The sequence below is a fragment of the Nerophis ophidion genome, linkage group LG01, assembly GCF_033978795.1.
Source record: "Nerophis ophidion isolate RoL-2023_Sa linkage group LG01, RoL_Noph_v1.0, whole genome shotgun sequence".
Lineage (NCBI taxonomy): Eukaryota > Metazoa > Chordata > Actinopteri > Syngnathiformes > Syngnathidae > Nerophis > Nerophis ophidion.
Window position 1 is genome coordinate 48,720,229 of NC_084611.1, and position 22,006 is coordinate 48,742,234.

At 41.4% G+C, this 22,006-nt stretch overlaps 1 protein-coding gene across 1 annotated transcript in view; it reads right to left on the minus strand.

Annotated features, from left to right (window-relative positions):
- smc2 (structural maintenance of chromosomes 2) overlaps nt 1-22,006 on the minus strand; it is a 38,375-nt gene that overhangs the window by 10,631 nt on the left and 5,738 nt on the right. Inside the window, exons 7-18 of the mRNA XM_061905598.1 lie at nt 20,804-21,037; nt 19,058-19,207; nt 18,746-18,979; nt 18,521-18,680; nt 18,339-18,456; nt 14,755-14,893; nt 14,565-14,684; nt 8,402-8,606; nt 7,206-7,341; nt 7,014-7,138; nt 3,911-4,104; nt 1,006-1,149 (exon numbers count right to left, since the gene is read on the minus strand). Of these exons, the coding sequence (XP_061761582.1) occupies nt 1,006-1,149; nt 3,911-4,104; nt 7,014-7,138; nt 7,206-7,341; nt 8,402-8,606; nt 14,565-14,684; nt 14,755-14,893; nt 18,339-18,456; nt 18,521-18,680; nt 18,746-18,979; nt 19,058-19,207; nt 20,804-21,037 (1,959 nt within the window). The remainder of the gene's footprint in view (nt 1-1,005; nt 1,150-3,910; nt 4,105-7,013; nt 7,139-7,205; nt 7,342-8,401; nt 8,607-14,564; nt 14,685-14,754; nt 14,894-18,338; nt 18,457-18,520; nt 18,681-18,745; nt 18,980-19,057; nt 19,208-20,803; nt 21,038-22,006) is intronic.

Consider the following 22,006-nt stretch of genomic DNA (forward strand, 5'->3'; position numbering starts at 1 on the left):
TTACATTCTCGAAAGATGATGGTGAAGCTTTACTATGCAACAGAGCGGTCAAGCGAACACTGTTGGATTGGACCACACACACAAAGTACAGTGTATTATGCAGCAACCATTTCGAAAGATCGTGTTTCGAAGAGAGTCCCTTGCGAAGGGCAGAGATGGGCATCGCCACCCGTCGACTGGTGCTGAAGAAAGGTGCGGGGCCAACCTTCAGGTTGTACAGGTACGACCATATAATCTCACTAAAACACTAGTAACACAATAAGCAGATAAGGGATTTTCCAGAATTATCCTAGTAAATGTGTCTAATAACATCTGAATCGCTCCCACTGTATAGTCTTTTTTTTTTCTAGTCCTTCACTCTCACTTTCCTCATCCACAAATCTTTCATCCTCGCTCAAATTAATGGGGAAATCGTCGCTTTCTTGGTCCGAATCGCTCTCGCTGCTGGTGTCCATGATTGTAAACAGTATTCAGATGTGAGTAGCTCCACAGCCCGTGACGTCACGCGCACATAGTCTGCTACTTCCGGTACAAGCAAGGCTTTTTTATTAGCGACCAAAAGTTGCAAACTTTATCGTCGATGTTCTCTACTAAATCCTTTCAGCAAAAATATGGCAATATCGCAAAATGATCAAATATGAAAAATAGGATGGACCTGCTATCCACGTTTAAATAATAAAATTGCATTTTAGTAGGCCTTTAACAGTGCAGTATAAATATGGTTAACAGTGCAGTATAAATAAAGGGGATTTGAGGTATTCAGACCACCCAGAACACCATTTACGTGAGGATAAAAGGCTGAATGGGAATAGTTCTTTCCTGGTTCCACCTGGACATGTAACGTGGGGACAAGCCTTAAAAGCACTTTTAAAAAAAGTCTAATTATATCAGGAGGGCTACATATTGCCCTTGAAGGTTAAGTGTTGAAAAAGACTTAAACAGATGATCTTCAGATGACCGACTGAACATATGAGGGGAAAGAATGCCATCCTCATGTTTGTTTACCTTGTTCTGAGAGACGGTGCACGCCATGCTGTCGATCTGCTCCGTGATGGCCTTGGTGGCCTGCTCTACTGCTGCAAGCTGCTGCTCATAACCTGTCTGCTCTTTCTGCAGCTCCTGCAGCTCCAAGGCCACGGCATCAGACTCCTGCCCAACAAAAAACACAGCTCACTTTAGATGAGCAGTCAATCGTGCACGTTCCAGACTATCAATATTTTGGTACTCATACAAACTTGTATGTCAATACTTTTCTAAATAGAGGGGACCACAAAAATTGTCATTATTGTAATAAAAAAGGTTAGTGTACATGAAACATATGTTTACTATTGTCATTTAGTCCTTAAATAAAATGTTGAACATACTAGACAACTTGTCTTTTAGTAGTAAGTAAACAAAGACTCCTAATTAGTCTGCTGACGTATGCAGTAACATATGTCATTTAAACACCTATTATTTTCTACACACTATGAGGGAGAAACTGTAAAAAATTATTATTAATCTACTTGTTCATTTATTGTTAATATCTGCTTATTTTCTGTTTCAACATGTTCTATCTACACTTCTGTTAAAATGTAATAATCACTGTGGACGGGGGTGTGCCAGGACCGACAGGTGAGTGGATTGCCCATCTGGGCCTTGTTATGTAATCACCTGTTGCCTTTATCAAAAGCAGCCGGGATTAGACACTCTGTTGGAGCTGGAGTAAGAGCGAGCTAGAGACGGACACGGAAAGACAGTTGCTAGAAAGCAAAACCCCTGCACTAATTTATTAAAATAAAACAGTGATCTGGGCTCTCATGGCAGTGTTTGGTGGTCTGAGGAACCCACAGGAGGGCAACCTCCACAATCACTTATTCTTCTCTTCTTTGATACTTTACATTAGTTTTCAATGATACCTCGGCTACAGGAGCTAGCTCTTGGGATGTGGAACGTCTCCTCGCTGAGGGGGAAGAAGCCTTAGCTAGTGCGCGAAGTAGAAAAATTCCGGCTGGATATAGTCGGACTCACTTCGACGCACAGCAAGGACTCTGGAACCACTTCTCTCGAGAGGGGCTGGACTCTCTTCCACTCTGGCGTTGCCGGCAGTGGGAGGCGACGGGCTGGGGTGGCAATTCTTGTTCCCCCCCGGCTCAAAGCCTACACGTTGGAGTTCAACCCAGTGGACGAAAGGGTAGCCTCCCTCCGCCTTCGGGTGGGGGGACTGGTCCCGACTGTTGTTTGTGCTTGCGCACCAAACAATAGTTCAGAGTACCCACCCTTTTTGGGTACACTCGAGGGAGTACTGGAAAGTCCTCCTCCGGGTGATTCCCTTGTTCTGCTGGGGGACTTCAAGTTGTGGCCGCAAGGTAGTTGGTACCTTTCGAGGCGGTAATCCTAGAACCCGTTGGAGGACACCAGCGGTGAGCGATGCTGTCAAGCTGAAGAAGGAGTCCTATCGGGTTCTTTTGGCTCATAGGACTCCGGAGGCAGTGGACAGGTACCGACGGGCCAAGCAGTGTGCAGCTTCAGCGGTCGCGGAGGCAAAAACTGGGACATGGGAGGAGTTCGGGGAAGCCGTGGAAAAAGACTTCCGGACGGCTTCGAAGCGGTTCTGGACCACCATCCGCCGCCTCAGGAAGGGGAAGCAGTACACTGTCAACACCGTGTATAGTGCGGATGGTGATCTGCTGAACTCAACTGCGGATGTTGTGGATAGGTGAAAGGAATACTTCGAAGACCTCCTCAATCCCACCAACACGTCTTCCTATGAGGAAGCAGTGCCTGGGCTCTATTTCTGGGGCTGAGGTTGCCGAGGTAATTAAAAGGAACCTCGGTGGCAAGGCCCCAGGGGTGGATGAGATCCGCACGGAGTTCCTTAAGGCTCTGGATGCTGTGGGGCTGTCTTGGTTGACAAGACTGCAGCATCGTGTGGACATCGGGGGCGGTACCTCTGGATTGGCAGACCGGGGTGGTGGGCCCTCTCTTTAAGAAGGGGGACCGTAGGGTGTGTTCCAACTATCGTGGGATCACACTCCTCAGCCTCCCTGGTAAGGTTTATTGAGGTGTACTGGAGAGGAGGCTACGCCGGATAGTCGAACCTCGGATTCAGGAGGAACAGTGTGGTTTTCGTCCTGGTCGTGGAACTGTGGACCAGCTCTATACTCTCGGCAGGGTTCCTGAGGGTGCATGGGAAAGGATGGAGTACCATCTCTAGGTTGGGGAGGAAACCCTGCCCCAGGTGGAGGAGTTCAAGTACCTAAGAGTCTTGTTCATGAGTGAGGGAAGAGTGGATCGTGAGATCGACAGGCGGATCGGTGCGGCGTCTTCATTAATGCGGACGTTGTACCGATCCATTGTGGTGAAGAAGGAGCTGAGCTGGAAGGCAAAGCTCTCAATTTACCGGTCGATCCACGTTCCCATCCTCACCTATGGTCATGAGCTTTGGGTCATGACTGAAAGGAAAAGATCACGGGTACAAGCGGCCGAAATGAGTTGCCTTCGCCGGGTGGCGGGGCTCTCTCTTAGAGATAGGGTGAGAAGCTCTGCCATCCGGGAGGAGCTCAAAGTAAAGTCGCTGCTCCTCCACATCGAGAATAGCCAAATGAGGTGGTTCGGGCATCTGGTCAGGATCCCACCCGAACGCCTCCCTAAGGAGGTGTTTAGGGAACGTCGAACCGGTAGGAGGCCACGGAGAAGACTTAGGACACGTCGGGAAGACTACGTCTCCCGGCTGGCCTGGGAACGCCTCGGGATCCCCCGGGAAGAGCTAGACGAAGTGGCTGGGGAAAGGGAAGTCATAAAGGGGGTGGAAACCAGTACTTTTTAGAGGCTGTATAGTACCGAATATGAATCCTTAGTATCGCGGTACTATACTAGAAGCGGTATACGGTACATCCCTATTCCAGACAAATAACGATGTGTTGTGTACCTGCTGCTGCTGTTTGAGCTTTTTGTTGAAGGCGTCTGCTTTGGCCTTGGCGGCGTTGAGCTTCTGCTGGGCGGCCTTCAGCTCCTTCTCCCTCTCGGATTCTGCATTCTTCATCTTTTTCTCCAACATCTTGTACTTCTCCTCCGCACGCTTCTGTACATCCTTGGTGACACGTAGAGTCTCCTCGCTCTCCTCTGGTGACACAAGTCCAATTAACATTAAGCCGCATCTCATTGCGAGAAGTCAGGTATTTTTTTCAAAAAGAGAAAGATTTAGAAAAAAAAAAAAGAGGAACATTTTTATGAGCATAAATTGCTTTTGCGCAAACCCCAAAAGATAATGTTGAAAATCAAGACAAATGTAAATTCTTGCCTATAAGTCTCAATTTTTTCCTACACTTCGCACCTTGTGGCTTACACAGTGCGGCTGATTTATGATTTTTTAAATCGCTGACGTCTACGATGCAAAGAGTTTTAATAAAAAAAACAAGCAAAGAGACTGAAAAGGTGTGTTATTGCTTGTGATATGGCGCCATCTTTTGGACCAGTTCACTCACTGCAGGTGTTGCTTGGTGCATGTCTGCAAGTGCTGTTTAAAGCTTTGAAGTGGAAGTATAAGTGCCGTTTCCTCTTCGAGTCATAACGTTCCTACTGGTATGACGTCTTCATTCATCACTCCAAGCAATGTATGCAAGTTTTACAATATAACTAAAACAATTCTTACTTAAGTGTCCCATGTGAGGAGTGTTTTCATGCATATTTGTACTTGCTATCGTAATGTAAACAAGCGAGCGTCGTTAGCATTAGCTAATATGCTAACACTTTTATAAGTGTCTGTGTTCGTAATATTGACTTACAACGGCATTCTTTTTGTATTGTGTTCCTTTCACAAATTCCTCAGTAAATTCCTCGAAACGTCAGCGTGGAGTTATTGAGTCTGTTTAGCTAATTGGAGAGCTAGCTTCCACAGCGAGTGTGTCTATGACCATGACTGACGTTTTGTCCAATCAGCCGTTTTACAGACAAGGTATGTAAATGAATATTTACAAAATCTTTCTATGTCAATAACTCATTTCCCAACATTGGCGGCGTTGCTCGATTATGCCAGCAACTCCAGGGTTCCAGGTTCGATTCCTGCTCTCGCCATCCTGGTCACTGTCGTTGGACCAGACACTTTACCCACCTGCTCCCAGTTCCAACCACACTGCTTTGAATGTAGCTTAAAGATATAGATCGTGGGTTTCACCATGTAAAGTGCTTCGAGTCATGAGAGAAAAAGTGCTATATAAATTAAATTCACTACAATTCTGATTTCTTTCGGGTGCGGCTTATGGTATGCGCACTATAGTCCGGAAAATACGGTAAATTGCCCGCAATTGGGTGCATTTCTACACTATATTTGACCTTTTTGACACTTACATGTCCCATATAATGTAGCACACCATTTTTACTAGATCATTTACTAACATTATTATTACTCATGTCACATTCTGTAACATGCATGCGAGAAAGTCAGAAAACGTTTCTCATTTGGCAACTCAATCCTGTAGCTATGCCCCCTCAGGTAATATACTTCCTGTGTTGTGACCTCTGTTTACAATCCATCACTTTAAAAATATACCTTTTCTCTGGCTACTAATAAATACTCTACAAGACAGAATAGAAAGTACTTTATTGATCCCCGGGGGGATATTCCGCTAACAGTGTTGGGATTGTAATCATCCAAATATGATTAGCAACACAGGGGACAGCCGTCTAATTAGCTAGCTTGTTTCCGTGCTCCTGATTGTCTCTCCATCCTGCAACTCAGAGTCAGAATAATTATGTATAAATTATCACACAACTCTTATGCTTTAAGGCCGTTGCTATAGTTATTATCAATTGTGCTGAAGTTGTACTTTTCTATCAGTGCAAAGGGACAATTAGCAATCCTGGATTGCAGTCGTCTCTTATCAGTGTTTGTGACCAGAAAATTGAGTACCGTGACGCAGACAAAGCAGAGACAGGGCAATATCACGAGTGTCAGCACACGTTGGTTCTGTAACTGAGTGTGCTGCCCCAAACGTCTCTCCTCATTGAGCCAAATTGAACTCTGTCTCTGCATGATTCCTTGCTTCTTGTCTGTTTAATAATGTCATCAGTGTTTGAACCTGACATCTTCTTGGTCCTTCGAGTCGGATTCCAACACGTCTGACGATTCCAGCCGGGTGAGTAAAACAAGAAGATCATCGCAAACATCTCCCATTGAAGAGCTGCTTTTCTTCTGAAGATTTACGGGAAAAACCGAGGACAAGAGGGAGGAACGCAGATTTCAGTGAGTCCAAACTGAACTCTGTCTCTGCATGATTCCTTGCTTCTTGTCTGTTTCATATATGTCATCAGTTTTTGAACATGACACTCAGTGGGGTTTTTAGGCAAGAGGAACAGCGAGGAGCCTGTGGCTGAGGTTAGCCTCCAACAAATTTTCTTCACATCCTATTTTTATTGATTAGTTACCGTATTTTACGGACAATATGGCCCAACGGATTATAAAGTGCATTGCCGATGAATGGTAAATTTTTTTATCCTTTTTCATGTATTAGGCGCATCGGATTACAGGACGCATTAAAGGAGTCATATTATTTTTATTTTTTTTGGTGGTGGTTCTTTGGTCAAAATGTTGCATAGATGATGTTTTACAGTTCATCTTCAAGCCGCTTTCTGTACTAAAACATTTTAATAAATTTTTGAGTGCCATGAGTAATGTTCTATATTTACAATAGAACATTTAAAATACTGGTGTTGTTTACCTTGGTCGTTTTGCCATCATAGTGGCAAGATACACTTATCTCTTATGTTTGACTCCCATCTACTGGTCACACTTATTACACCATGTACCAAATGAAATAGCTTTGAGGTGGGTAAGCTCAACCAAACTTATTCCTTGCATTAGGCGCACCGGGTTATAGGGCGCACTGTCGAGTTTTGAGAAAAAAAAAGAATTTTAAGTGCGCCGAAAAACACGGTATTAAAGAAACGTAGAAGTGGTATTTTGAGGCGAAAATGAACGTTTAAAAATGCGGATTTCTAAGTTTTTACATGCCTGGGAAGTCAATTGTTCTCACCAATGGCTTTGTGGAGCCTCTCTAGCTCCTCCTGCTGCTGGTGGAAGGAGCTCTGCTGCAGCTTTGCCTGCAAGATTTGCTCCTCCTCCACCTTCAGCTCGTGCTGCTGCTTCAGCTGGCGGTGCCTGGAGGAGACAGGACGTGTAGCAAACTTCTACCGAGCACGTGGACAACATGAACACGTGTCCGTACTTGTCCGCAGTTCCTTTCAGGCTGGCCAGTTGTTGCTCTGTGTCCCTCAGCTGGGCTTCCTTCTCATTCAACTTGCCCTGAACCTCCTTCACCTCCTGCAGGCTGGTCAGCACGGATGCACTCTGTGAGCGGGCTCCTGGAGGAGGACAGGCAACGGACGTTAGTTCCAAGAATACAACTTTAGCTAAATACCATCCAACAAAAATACTAATTTACTGAAATGATCATGCAAAAATATATCAATTAGATTCATTCATTCATTTTTGATCAATAGACAATTAAACTTGAGCAACTAAACACATAGTTACACACGTATGCTTGAGAAGGAACAGGATGAAGAAAATCTTATATTTCCTGCCCTCTTCAACATAATAAGTAGTTAATAGATAGCCCAGATTCACAAGCATAGTACAAACCAAACAAATGCATCCAGATATAATGAAAACGAACAAAAAAACACACAAAAAAACAAGTGCAAAACTTCATGAAGTACAAACTGAACAAAAAAGGTAATATACACCTCACGGGATGATACAAAACAAATACAAAACCAGACAAAAAATAAGTAAAATAGTAAGTATAAAGCAAAATGTAAACACTCACCACTGTCCATATGATCTTATTGTTCTGTCTTTATATTTTTTTCCCCAATTGGAACATATTTGTACAATATTTTATCTCACTGTAAAGAGAATTCCATCGCCAAAATGCCACATTGAACGACAAAGGCAGTCCTTCATACCGACAGCCATCAGACTGTATAGTGCATATGTTCCTTTTGACTGTACATGTACTGCAAATGTATAATGTATTTATATTATTCACATGTGAATAATGCTGTATAATACATTGTAGTTACATAATTCACATGTGAATAATGCTGTTAATAGACTATTATTCACATGTGAATAATGATGTATAATAGACTGTATTTATATTATTCACATGTGAATAATGCTGTATAATAGAATGTAGTTATATTAATCACATGTGAATAATGCTGTATAATAGACTGTATTTATATTATTCACATGTAAAAAATGGTGTTTATTGTCTATTGTGAGCGTACTGTGGTGCTGAATTTCCCCCAGGGATCAATAAAGTACTTTCTATTCTATTACTAATTGGGCTGGAAGAAATGGCCTTGGAATGTTCTGAGAAAGGTTTTATGCCCGCCTTCTTCCTCCTCCTCTCACCTCCACTCAGAGTTCCTTGTGGGTCAAAGATGTCTCCTCCGAGAGTGACGGTCTTGGTCATCACCTGCTTGTCAAAAGCCACCCTCTTGGCGTTGTCCAAGGTGTCGCACACCAGGGTGGAGCCAAACACGTACTCCATGGCTTTGCGGAGGTCCGACTCGTAACCCACCAGTGACAGAGCGGTGTTGACATTGTCTTCTCCCACCTGAAGGAGGAGACGGCGAGTATAGACGTTAGTAAAGAAAGCAAAAAAAAAGTCTGCCTCCAGTGATGCTAAACAAACAGCCTTTATTAAAGTGTCATTTGTAGTTACTTATTTTATTCAAGAGGAGACGAGTGCAGCAGGAAATGGAATCGCTGCAGTAAAGTGTGGACTATGGACTTTAATACTGCAGATATCAAAGCTAATATTCGCATGTGTTTATCAGGCTTTTGAACTTAATGAAAAAGACTGAAAATAAGCCAGGGGTCTGGTCCAGCCAGATCCAGGGAGGGGAAGCTCCTGTTTTTCTTTAGCAATTGAGCATGCAAAAATCAGCAAAATAAAAGCACCATTCAAAAATGTTTTAGTGTTTAAAGAATTGAAAAATGATTAACATTATTGACATAAATAAATAAATACACCATTCATCCAAATGAACCACGATGTCTGTTTCAGTCACTACGTTATTGAGTCACTACAGTAATTGTGTTCACATCCACAGGAACCACATGGGTTAGCCTACTCTATACAGTATTTACAACCTTACTAGAGTTCACTTCACAGCCACTGGTGGTTCATCTAGTTATTGACATTATTTACACATTACTATGTCTGTTTCAGTCACTATGTTATTGAGTCACTACAGTAATTGTGTTCACATCCACAGAAACCACATGGGTTAGCCTACTCTATACAGTATTTACAACCTTACTAGTGTTCAATTCACAGCCACAGACGGTTCATCTACTTATTGACATTATTTACACATTACTATGTCTGTTTTAGTTTCAAATATAAAGTGTAGAAATAATGTACAAAATGTCAGCTACTGTCTTGTTGTAAAACACTAATGAAAATTAAAGTTAGCATTTAGACAGAGCAGTTGGGAGAGTGGCCGTTCGCAACCCGAGGGTCCCTGGTTCAATCCCCACCTACTACAAACCTCGTCACGTCCATTGTGTCCTGAGCAAGACACTTCACCCTTGCTCCTGATGGGTGCACCTTGGATGGCAACTCCCTCGATCAGTGTGTGAATGTGTGTGTGTGAATGGGTGAATGTGGAAGTAGTGTCAAAGCGCTTTGAGTACCTTGAAGTAGGGCTGGGCGATATATCGATATACGATATATATCACGGGTTTGTCTCTGTGCGATATAGAAAATGACCATATAGTAATATTCGAGTAGACGTTGTCACGCAGCTGCGGGCATTACACTCCTCATTCTTTCCTGTCTCCTCACAGACAAGCAGGCGCACATTCATACGTCACTTACTGTTACGTCATACGTGCACGCCCTTGCCCAGCGGAGAGGTCGCGGCATGGCTAACGTTAGCTGTGATGCTGCCGGGTTTTTGCGGTGAAAGAAGGTGCGAATCTCGTAACAAATGAAGGAAGAATTAATTTCCAAGAAAAACAGCACGGGGTCCATCGTCTGGCGGTGGTTCGGCTTCAAGCGGGAATATGTCGAATAGACAACTTTGATTTGTTATGTGTGGGGCACAAGCGTTGCTACCAAAAGTACCATTACTGCTCATATGTATTTGAAAAGTCACCTGCTAATAACTTTAATAAATACACTTTTGGTAAATTTACTTAGTTGTGGTTTCCTTCTCTACATGAAAGTTTAAAAGTAGCATATATTAATGCAGTATGAACAAGAATGTTTTAATGCAGACACATAGAATCATCATTCTGCTGTGATTATATGCATAAAGTGTTCATTCAAGGCTAAGGCAAAATATCGTAATATATATCGTGTATCGCGATATGGCATAAAAATATCGCGGTATTAAAAAAAGGCAATATCGCCCAGCCCTACCTTGAAGGTAGAAAAGCGCTATAAAAGTACAACCAATTTACCATTTATACTGTAGCAAACATGTCTGCCACAATCAAGTGTGTTCTTAAATTTGTATACCACCAATTCAATATTTTTGGGGGGGTTTACATGGTAAACAAGTCAAATTAATGTTTTATCCAGACGCATACATTTGTCCAAATGTGGCCAAGTAGACACATTGTGGGTTTCCTGGATGTGGTCTACATCAGTGTTTTTCAACCTTTTTTGAGCCAAGAGAAATTTTGGGGAAAAAAAAGCGGAGGCACACCATCAGTAGAAATCATTAAAAATGAATCTCAGTTGACAGTAAAAAGTCAATTTTGCAATTGTTGGATATGACTTTAAAGCATAACCAAGCATGCATCAGCTCTTGTCTCCAAGTAGGTGTACTGTCACCACCTATCACATCACACCCTGACTTATTTTCACTTTTTTGCGGTTTTCCTGTGTGTAGTGTTTTACTTATTGTCTTGCACTCCTATTTTGGTGGCTTTTTCTCTTTTTTTTGTATTTTACTGTAGAAGTTTCATGTCTTCCTTTGAGCGATATTTCCCGCTTTTACTTTGTTTTAGCAATCAATATTTCAGTTGTTATTATCCTTCTTTTTTTTTTTTTTTTTAATTAAACCAACATAAAAATACACAAGATACACTTTCCATTAGTGCATCAACCCCCCAAAGAAAACCCTTCCCTCCCCCATTCACACTCATCCACACCCACTCACACAAAAAAGGGTTGTTTCTTTCTGCTACCAAAATTCTGGTTCCCACAACATATATAACACAGTCTGCAAGGGACACAGTCCCTGAAACACACATGATTGTGTGTGTCGCCGGTCCACTAACACTATCATTAATTACTATTTTTAATATAATTGTTTTATATGATTTTACTTTCTTTTTTATCCAAGAAAATGTCATTTTTTTCCTTTTTTTTTTTTAAATCTCATTTTATTTTATTTAAAAAAAAATACAAATAAAAAAAATAACCTTATCTTCATCAGACCAGGTTGTTAATGAAATTAGACTTGTCTAAAAGGTTTTTAAAACCAGGTCCAGTCCAGACAATGTCCAAGTCGGGCTCAGCAACACACACCCTCATCCATGTACAACAACAAAAATTAGGGATTATCCTTCTTTGTGGGGACATTGTCGATTGTCATGACATGTCCAGATTTACATTGTTGACACCGTCTTTGCTCCACAGTAAGTCTTTGCTGTCGACCAAGATTCTGTTTTGTTTACAAACCCCGTTTCCATATGAGTTGGGAAATTGTGTTGGATGTAAATATAAACGGAATACAATGATTTGCAAATCATTTTCAACCCATATTCAGTTGAATATGCTACAAAGACAACAGATTTGATGTTCAAACTGATAAACACTTTTTTTTTGTAAATAATCATTAACTTTAGAATTTGATGCCAACCACACATGTCAAAGAAGTTGGGAAAGGTGGCAATAAATACTGATAAAGTTGAGGAATGCTCATCGAACACCTATTTGAAACATCACACAGGTGTGCAGGCTAATTGGGAACAGGTGGGTGCCATAGTTGGGTATAAAAGCAGTTTCCATGAAATGCTAAGTCATTCACAAACAAGGATGGGGTGAGGGTCACCAATTTGTAAGCAAATTGTCAAACAGTTTTAGAACAACAATTCTCAACGAACCATTGCAAGGAATTTAGGTGTTTTACCATCTACGGTCCGTAAAGTTATCAAAAGGTTCAGAGAATCTGGAGAAATCACTGCACTTAAGCGATGATATTACGGACCTTTGATCCCTCAGGCGGTACTGCATCAAAAACCGACATCAATGTATAAATGATATCATCCATATGGGCTCAGGAACACTTCAGAAAACCACTGTCAGTAACTTCAGTTGGTCGCTCAATCTGTAAATGCAAGTTAAAACTCTACTATGCAAAGCGAATGCCATTTATCAACAACACCGAGGAACGCTGCCGGCTTCGCTGGGCCCGATCTCATCTAAGATGGACTGATGCAAAGTGGAAAAGTGTTCTGTGGTCTGACGAGTCCACATTTCAAATTATATTTGGAAACTGTGGACGTGGTGTCCTCCGGAACAAAGAGGAAATAACCATCCGGATCGTTATAGGCGCTAAGTTGCAAAGCCAGCATCTGTGATGGCATGGGGGTGTATTAGTGCCCAAGGCATGGGTAACTTACACATCTGTGAAGGCACCACTAATGCTGAATGGTCCATATAGGTCTTGGAGCAACATATGTTGTCACCCAAGCGGCGTTGTCATTGACGCCCCTGCTTATTTCAGCAAAACAATGACAAGCCACGCGTTACAACAGCGTGGCTTCGTAGTAAAAGTGTGCGGGTACTTTCCTGGCCCGCCTGCAGTCCAGACATGTCTCCCATCGAAAATGTGTGGCGCATTATGAAGCGTAAAATACGACAAAAAGACCCCGGACTGTTGAACAACTTAAGCTGTACATCAAGCAGCAATGGTAAAGAATTCCACTTGCAAAACTTAAACAATTTGTTTCCTCAGTTCCCAAACGTTTATTGAGTTTTGTCAAAAGAAAATGTGATGTAACACAGTGGTGAACATGCCCTTTCCCAACTACTTTGGCACGTGTTGCAGCCATGAAATTCTATTTATTAATATTATTTTTGCAAAAAAAAAAAAAAAGTTTATGAGTTTGAACAACAAATATCGTGTCTTTGTAGTGCTTTCAATTGAATATGGGTTGAAAAGGATTTGCAAATCATTGTACTCCGTTTATATTTACATCCAACACAATTTCCCAACTCATATGGAAACGGGGTTTGTACTTTGTAGTCAGTTAAGTTATAGTTTCGTTCTGCATATCCTTCCCTAATCTTCAATGCCTTTTCTTAGGGGCACTCACCTTTTCTTTATTTTTGGTTTAATCATTAGACACCTTTTTAACCTTACGCTGCCTTCCGCTGTTCCCAACAACATCTACAAAGCAGTTAGCTACCTGCTGCCTCCTACTGATATGGAAGAGTATTACACAGTTACTCTGCCGAGCTTTAGACAGCACCGACACTCAACAACAACACATCATTTGCAGACTATAATCACTGGTTTGCAAAAAAATATTTTTAACCCAAATAGGTGAAATTGGATAATCTCCCACGGCACACCGTGAGACTGTATGTCACGGCCGCGGCACAGTGGTTAAAAATACCGATAGTGTGTCATGAGATATAAATTGAATTATGAGGACTTAAAGGAAACTAAATGAGCTCAAATACAGCTACAAATGAGGCATAGTAATGCAATATGTACATATAGCTAGCCTAAATAGCATGTTGGCATCGATTAGCTTACAGTCATACAGTGACCAAATACGTCTGACTAGCACACTCCACATAAGTCTATAACATCAACAAAACTCACCTTTGGGCATTCATGCACAACGTTATAAGTTTTGTGGACAAAATGAGACAGAAAAAGAAGTGGCATAAATCACGTCTTAGAAAGTCGGAGAAAGTTATACATGTAAAACAAACTACGGTGAGTTCAAGGACCACCAAAATTAGTAGGACAAAGCGGGGCTCGCCAAATACTCGAATCAGTGAAGCATGTATAATATAAACAGTGTGCTTTACAGCAATTAGGGAGGTTTGTGTCATGTTTGTCCTCCTACAGAAACCAAATTAAAACAAAAAAGTTTTTTTTCCCCTCATCATTTCCATTTTTCATATATTTTTGAAAAAGCTCCAGAGAGCCACTGGGGCGTCGCTAAAGAGCCGCAGGCGGCTCCAGAGCCGTGGGTTGCCGACCCCTGTTAAAAACCAACCAATCATCATTGATGTGTAGTTTGTCCCCTGCCCGTGGAGTTGTTCCGCTATGTAACTTCCATTTTTAACTTTATCATTTTGAATAGAAACCTTAGTTTTTACCACTGGATTATAAAAAAACGTACTCGTCACGGGAAAACAGTAGTTGTTGGCAGGTATGGCAAAGATTTTAACACACATTGTAGGTAGGAAAAAAACAAATAAAAACGGAATTTCTTTTTTTTGAATATTTTTACAGAGATTAAAAAAAGACTGTAGACTGAAAAATCTCAAGCCTGCAAACAAACGAACACCAGGTCGTTAATATTTTCTTACCAGGTTCTTGGCAGCCTTGACAACTCTGTCAGTCAGCGTCTTCGCGGAGATATTGTTCAGGGGAATGATGGTGTATCGCCGCTGCAGCTCTCCCTTGTCCAGCAGCTTTTTACCAGTCACCTAGCAAGCCACAAAATAATTCAATATGACAATAAAACGGCAACAAGTTGCGTAGAAATAGCACACTCGCCTCCGTGTCAACCACGATGTTATAAAGCCGTCCTCCGGCTACCACTTCCAGGGCGGTGGCATAGGTTACATCGTGCACTGAGATCAGGTTCGCCACCAGACCCTTTACCTTGCTGCAGTCCCATCCTCGTTCAGGATCCCTGGAAGCACGGAGAAGGTGTGTCACTACATACCAAATATCAGTCACAAATTCAAAGACACTTTCTAATTCATGAGTATATTTATAAGACTTGTATAGGACTCAGAATGTATTTTTTTTCACCAAACAAGACTAAATCTTCAACGTCGGCGCTCAACTGATAGTCTGGGAAGACATAATTTGATTTTTATCTCTTTGGATTGGATTACAGTTGTAACTTACATCTGTCAGTAGTCTCGCTACGGAAGCGCTAAAAAACTACCAGTACAACAAAGATGACAGGGAGAAGACGCTGTCGAAGTGGAGGCACGTAACTAAACGGCGCATCCTGAAGAGACTGTCAGAAAAGGACTTGGAAGATGATAGGTAAGACATCATCTATGCAACATTTTGACCAAATAAGCACCATCACATGTTATGTAGACCACAAGGAAGTCTTTTACTTTTAGAAAATAAATCATTATGACACCTTTAATGAAAATAGACCTGAGTAGACCTGCTCATCAACAGTGCGCCTTATAACCCGGTGTGCCCTATGGTCCGAAAAATACTGTATTACCTTCAATCTAATCTTGGCATGCGCATAACATCACAGCAGTATGGCAGAAGAAATGAACAAATTAAAAAAATGGTTTGACAAAAACAGACTTATCTTGGAATTTCAGTAAAACTAAAATAATGATATTTGGTAACAGTAGAAGGGAAAGTCAAACACAAATACAAATAGACGGAGTAGACATTGAAAGGGTAACAAATAACATTTGTGGGTATAATAAAAGATGATCAAATGAACAGGAAATCTCATGTAAAAATATACAACATAAAGTAGGATGAAACACGTCAATAATGAATAAATCAAAATATGTTCTGGACCTAAATTCACATCATATTCTCTACTGCTCACTAGTGTTACATATCAGAATTATTGTGTAGAAATATTGGAAATAACTACAAAAGCACACATTATTCACTAACTGTGTTACAAAAAATATCAGCTATAATAATACATCATGTTGGATAAAGAGAACATACAAAAACTTGATTTATTGAATCACAAATATTGAAATTCAACGATTTGGTGCTTTTGCAAATATCTAAAATGATGTCAACTACAAACCCCGTTTCCATATGAGTTGGGAAATTGTGTTAGATGTAAATATAAACGGAATACAATGATTTGCAAATCATTTTCAACCCATATTCAGTTGAATATGCTACAAAGACAACATATTTGATGTTCAAACTGATAAACATTTATTTTTTTGCAAATAATCATTAACTTTAGAATTTGATGCCAACAACACGTGACAAAGAAGTTGGGAAAGGTGGCAATACATACTGATAAAGTTGAGGAATGCTCATCAAACACTTATCTGGAACATCCCACAAGTGTGCAGGCTAATTGGGAACAGGTGGGTGCAATGATTGGGTATAAAAACAGCTTCCCAAAAAATATGCACCCCTTTGTCCACAACTGTGTGAGCAAATAGACAGTTTAAGAACAACGTTTCTCAAAGTGCAATTGCAAGAAATTTAGGGATTTCAACATCTACGGTCCATAATATCATCAAAAGGTTCAGAGAATCCGGAGAAATCACTCAACGTAAACAAACATTGAATGACAGTGACCTTCAATTCCTCAGACGGCACTGTATCAAAAGCCGACATCAATCTCTAAAGGATATCACCACATGGACTCAGGAAGATTTGAGAAAACCACCGTTACTAAATAAAGTTTGTCGCTACATCTGTAAGTGCAAGTTAAAGCTCTGCTATGCAAAGCAAAAGCCATTTGTCAACAACATCCAGAAACGCCGCCGGCTTCTCTGGGCCCGAGATCATCTAAGATGGATTGATGCAAAGTGGAAAAATGTTATGTGGTCTGACAGGTCCACATTTCAAATTGTTTTTGGAAACTATGGAAATTTGTGTCCTCGGGAACAAAGAAGAAAAGAACCATCCAGATTGTTATAGGCGCAAAGTTCAAAAGGCAGCATCTGTGATGGTATGGGGGTGTATTAGTGCCCAAGGCATGGGTAACTTACACATCTGCAAGGGCACCGTTAATGCTGAAAGGTACATACAAGTTTTGGAGAAACATATATTGCCATTCAAGTAACGTTATCATAGACGCCCCTGCTTATTTCAGCAAGACAATGCAACACCACGTGTTACAACAGCGTGGCTTCATAGTAAAAGAGTCCGGGTACTACACGGCCTGCCTGTAGTCCAGACCTGTCTCCCACTGAAAATTTTGAAGCCAAAAATATGACAATAGAGACCCCGGACTATTGAACAACTTAAACTGTACATCAAGCAAGAATGGGAAAGAATTCCACCTGAAAAGCTTAAAAAATGTGTCTCCTCAGTTCCCAAACGTTTATTGAGTGTTGTTAAAAGAAAAGGATGTAACACAGTGGTGAACATGCCCTTTCCCAACTACTTTGGCACGTGCTCCCATGGAAAATGTGTGGCGCATTATGAAGCGTAAAATACGACAGCCGAGATCCCGGACTGTTGAACGATTGATTGAAGCTCTACATAAAACAAGAATGGGAAATAATTCAACTTTCAAAGGTTCAACAATTAGCTTCCTCAGTTCCCAAACGTTTATTGAGTGTTGTTAAAAGAAAAGGATGTAACACAGTGGTGAACATGCTTTTTCTCAACTACTTTGGCACGTGTTGCAGCCATGAAATTCTAAGATAATTATTATTTGCAAAAGAAAAAAAGTTTACGAGTTTGGACATCAAATATGTTGTCTTAGTTGTGCATTCAATTGAATATAGGTTGAAAAGGATTTGCAAATCATTGTATTCCGTTAATATTTACATCTAAAACAATTTCCCAACTCCTATGGAAACCGGGTTTGTATAACCTACTAGTCGAGAATATACAACAATTCTTCTCAACAAAAGATGAGAAATATAACCTTAGAGAAAAATCTAATTTAAAAAATGTGTATGCTTGTACAACACTTAAAACTTTTAATAAATCAGTATGTGGAATTAAATGATGGGATGGATGAAGCAAATAAATCAAACAAAGCACCAATATGATTCAGTTTAAGATTGTTCAAACTACAAGAGTTCACAAAGTACACAGAACAAGAATTATGATGAACATCTAGAACTTACTATGGTATATTATTTATTTATTCACTGTTCTGTTACAGAGAACAAGGGAATGGGATAAAACTGCAATGGTATGAAAAGGGGCAGGATTAAATAAGGTCAGCTTCTTCATACATGAAAGAAGTGCACATATGTGATGCATTACATTGTATTATATGCATGTTCCAAATCAAATGAAACTGACATTAATGCTCCTAAAAACAGCTTTTTATGCCCTCCTTGAATCGACTGGCAGGTGTACCTAATGTTTTGAATCCATACAATGTTTACGTGTTTTCAAATGGGCCACCTAGCAAGTGATGATGTACTTACTTGTAGTCAAAGCGCAGGTTTGGGAAGCGAGATACCAGGCGCTCATAAGTCTCTTTAAGCAGAGCCACCTCTCTGGACAGCTGTCTTCTCTTCTCCAGGAGACTCTCCTCCTTCCCGTCTGCATTCAGGTGAAGACGCAATCATTCAACATGACAATGAAAGTTCAAACAGACACTACGTACCTTCATATTTGAGTTTGGCAAGCTCGGCCTCTATTTTTTCCTTGCTGCTCCTGATGGCCTGCAGGCTGTCCTTGTCTTTCTTGTAGCCGCTGTCCATCTTCTTCACCTCGGCCCTCTTGGTGTTCAGCTCGGCCTGGGTGTGCTTCAGCGTCATGAGGGCCTGGGAGGACACAAGGGAGCTTAGAAGAAGTCTTGGTAGGAGGCAAGAGGCCGCGTTGTCCTCACCTGCTTGGCCTCGGTGTCGGCCTTGCTCATGTCATTCTTGCAGGCCATCATCTGGCTGGCCAAGGTGGCCTCCTCGCCATCCTCGTTGGAAGACAGGCCAGCAGACACGGCTTTAAAATGCTGCTCTGCGGACTCCAGGTCTGCACCGTCCTTCTGGCCTTCCTCCTTTAGGGCCTGAAGTTTCTCCGTTAACTTGGACACCTCTTTCTCTTTCACCACCAGCACTTTCTTGTCCTGAAGACAGGTGGAAGAGCTAAACATCAACTCCCAGAAAGGATATGGGCATCATGTAGAGGAGCATGGTCCTTGTACCTCCTGCATAGTCTTGACAAGATCCTCCCTCTTCTTGGTTTCATCTTTTAGGTTCTGTTTCTTCACATCCAGGGCACTCTGAGCTTTGGCATCCACACGCTGCAAATCAGCCAGTGCTTCCTCCAGTGATTTTAATACTCCATTCACTTCCTGAACATTAGCAAACATTAATTGTCATGATGCTGGTAATGGGCAATAGAAAAAATTTAAATGTCCTCATAACGCATGTTGATGACATTATTTGTGGCACCACCCCTGTATAGGGATGGCCAATTACATACATACATACATATACACACAGATATATATATATATATATATAAACCCATAATCAGCAAAGTTGTCACGTTGTGTAAATGGTAAATAAAAAGAGAATATGATGATTGGCAAATCCTTTTCAACTTATATTCATTTGAATAGACTGAAAAGACAAGATATTTCATGTTCACACTGAGAAACATATATATTTTTTTGCAAATAATCATTAACTTAGAATTTAATGGCAGCAACATATTGCAAAAAAGTAGTCAGAGGGGCATGTTTACCAGTGTGTTACATGCACTCTCCTATTAACAATACTCAGTAAAGGTTTGGGAACTGAGGAGACACATTTTTGAAGTGGAATTATTTCCCATTCTTACTTGATGTACAGCTTAAGTTGTTCAACAGTCTTCCTTCTCATAATTTAGCCTGGACTACAGGCAGGCCAGTCTAGTACCCACACTCTTTTACTATGAAGCCACGCTGTGGTAACACGTGGCTTGGCATTGTCTTGCTGAAATAAGCATGGGTGTCCACAATAACGTTGCTTGGATGGCAACATATGTTGCTCCAAAACCTGTATGTACCTTTTAGCATTAATGGTGCCTTCACAGATGTGTAAGTTACCCATGCCTTGGGACATAACACACCCCCATACCATCACACATGCTGCCTTTTACACTTTGCACCTAGAACAATCGAGATGGTTCTTTTCCTCTTTGTTCCAGAGGACACAACGTCCGCAGTTTACAAAAGCGATTTGAAATGTGGACTCATCAGACCACAGAACACGTTTCCACTTTGCATCAGTTCATCATAGATGAGCTTGGGCCCAGCAAAGCCGGCGGAGTTTCTGGGTGTTGTTGATAAATGGCTATGGCTTTGCATAGTAGAGTTTAAACTTGCACTTAAAAAGACATGGCCACAAACTGTAGTTACTGACGGTGGTTTTCTGATGTGTTCCTGAACCGATGTGGTGATATCCTTTACACAGCGATGTCGCTTTTTGATGCAGTACCGCCTGAAGGATCCAAGGTCACGTTACGTGCAGTGATTTCTCCTGATTCTCCGAACCTTTAAATGATATTACGGAGCGTAGATGGTGAAATCCCTAAATTCCTTGCAATAGCTGCTTGAGAACAATTTGCTCTGGCATTTGTTGAGAAAGTGGTGACCCTCACCCCGTCCTTGTTTGTGAAGATTGAGCATTTCATGGAAGCTGTTTTAATAGCCAATCATGGCACCCACCTTTTCCCAATTAGCCTGTTCACCTGTGGGACGTTCCAAATAAGTCTTTGAGGAGCATTCCTCAACGTTGTCACTCTTTTTTGCCACTTGTGCCAGCTTTTTTGAAACACGTTACAGGCATCAAATTCCAAATGAGTTAATATTTGCAAAAAATAACAAAGTTTACCAGTTGGAACGGTAAGTATCTTGTCTCCTCCACTGCACCAAAGCACTATGGTACACAAACAGTAAGTGTACCTGGTCTCGTTTGGCCTCCAGTTGCTCAATCTGGGCGGAGAGCTCCCGCACTTTGCCTTCGTTCTCGGCCAGGGCGGCCTGCATCTTGGCAATGTTGTCCTGCATCACCTTCAGGTTCTCTGCAGACTTCAGCTTGGTCTCCTCGGCACACACAAACAACCAGGCCACGTACAAGCGCGACAGATGCTGGATCTCACGCATCAGCTTTTGGTACTCCAGGTATGACGATCGCTCCTGCAGAAGAGAAATGAGTCAGACTTCTTTTCCACACGACAAATTAAAGCTTTTTCTATGTTTTATTCACCTATTCACTTAAAAAAAAGACTCAAAGAGATGCAATTAAAACTTCCATTGGCAGATGGAGGACACATTTAAAAAGGACCAATGATGAATCTAATGAGCTAACACACTTCCTTGTGGTCTATTAGCGGCTACTTTTTCTCCTGCACTTTGAACCCTGCGGCAAATAGTTTGAAAAAAAAAAAAACAAGCCAAGACACTGAATAGGTATGTTATTGTTTGTGCTATTGCTCCATCTTTTGGACGAGTTTGCACACTGCAGGGTTTAGACTGAGCTTTCAACCAGTAGTAGAAGGGCTTTTTCGTCTTCTCGCTGTCCATAGCGTTTTTACTTGTATGGTTTCTGCATTCATCACTCTGAGCAACGTTTGTAAGTTTTACAATATAACTAAAACCATTCTTACTTTCTAAAGCGTCCTATGTGTGGTGTCTGTAGGAGTGTTTTCATGCATATTTGTGCGTGCTATCGTAATGTAATGAAGCTGGCGTGGTTAGCATTGGCTAATATGCTAACACGTTTACGAGTGTCTGTGTTAATACTATTAACTTACAAAGGCGGTCTTTTTGGATCGTTTCAGTTTCACAAATTCCTCAGTAAATTCACCAAAACGTCACCGTGGACTTGAGTCTGTCTAGCTGATTGGAGAGTGAGCTTGCGCAGCTAGTGGGTCCATGACCATGACTGACGTTGATCAGCCGGTTTACTGCCGTGTCACAGACATCGTTTGGAGACAATTAAGGTATGTAAATTAACATTTACAGAATATTTCTGTGTAAATAACTCATTTCACAACGTATATATCTGCTACTTATAGTCCGGTGCGGATAATATTTGGAAAATCCATCCACCCATCCATTTTCTACCGCTTGTCCCTTTCGGGTTCGCTGGGGGTGCTGGAGCTT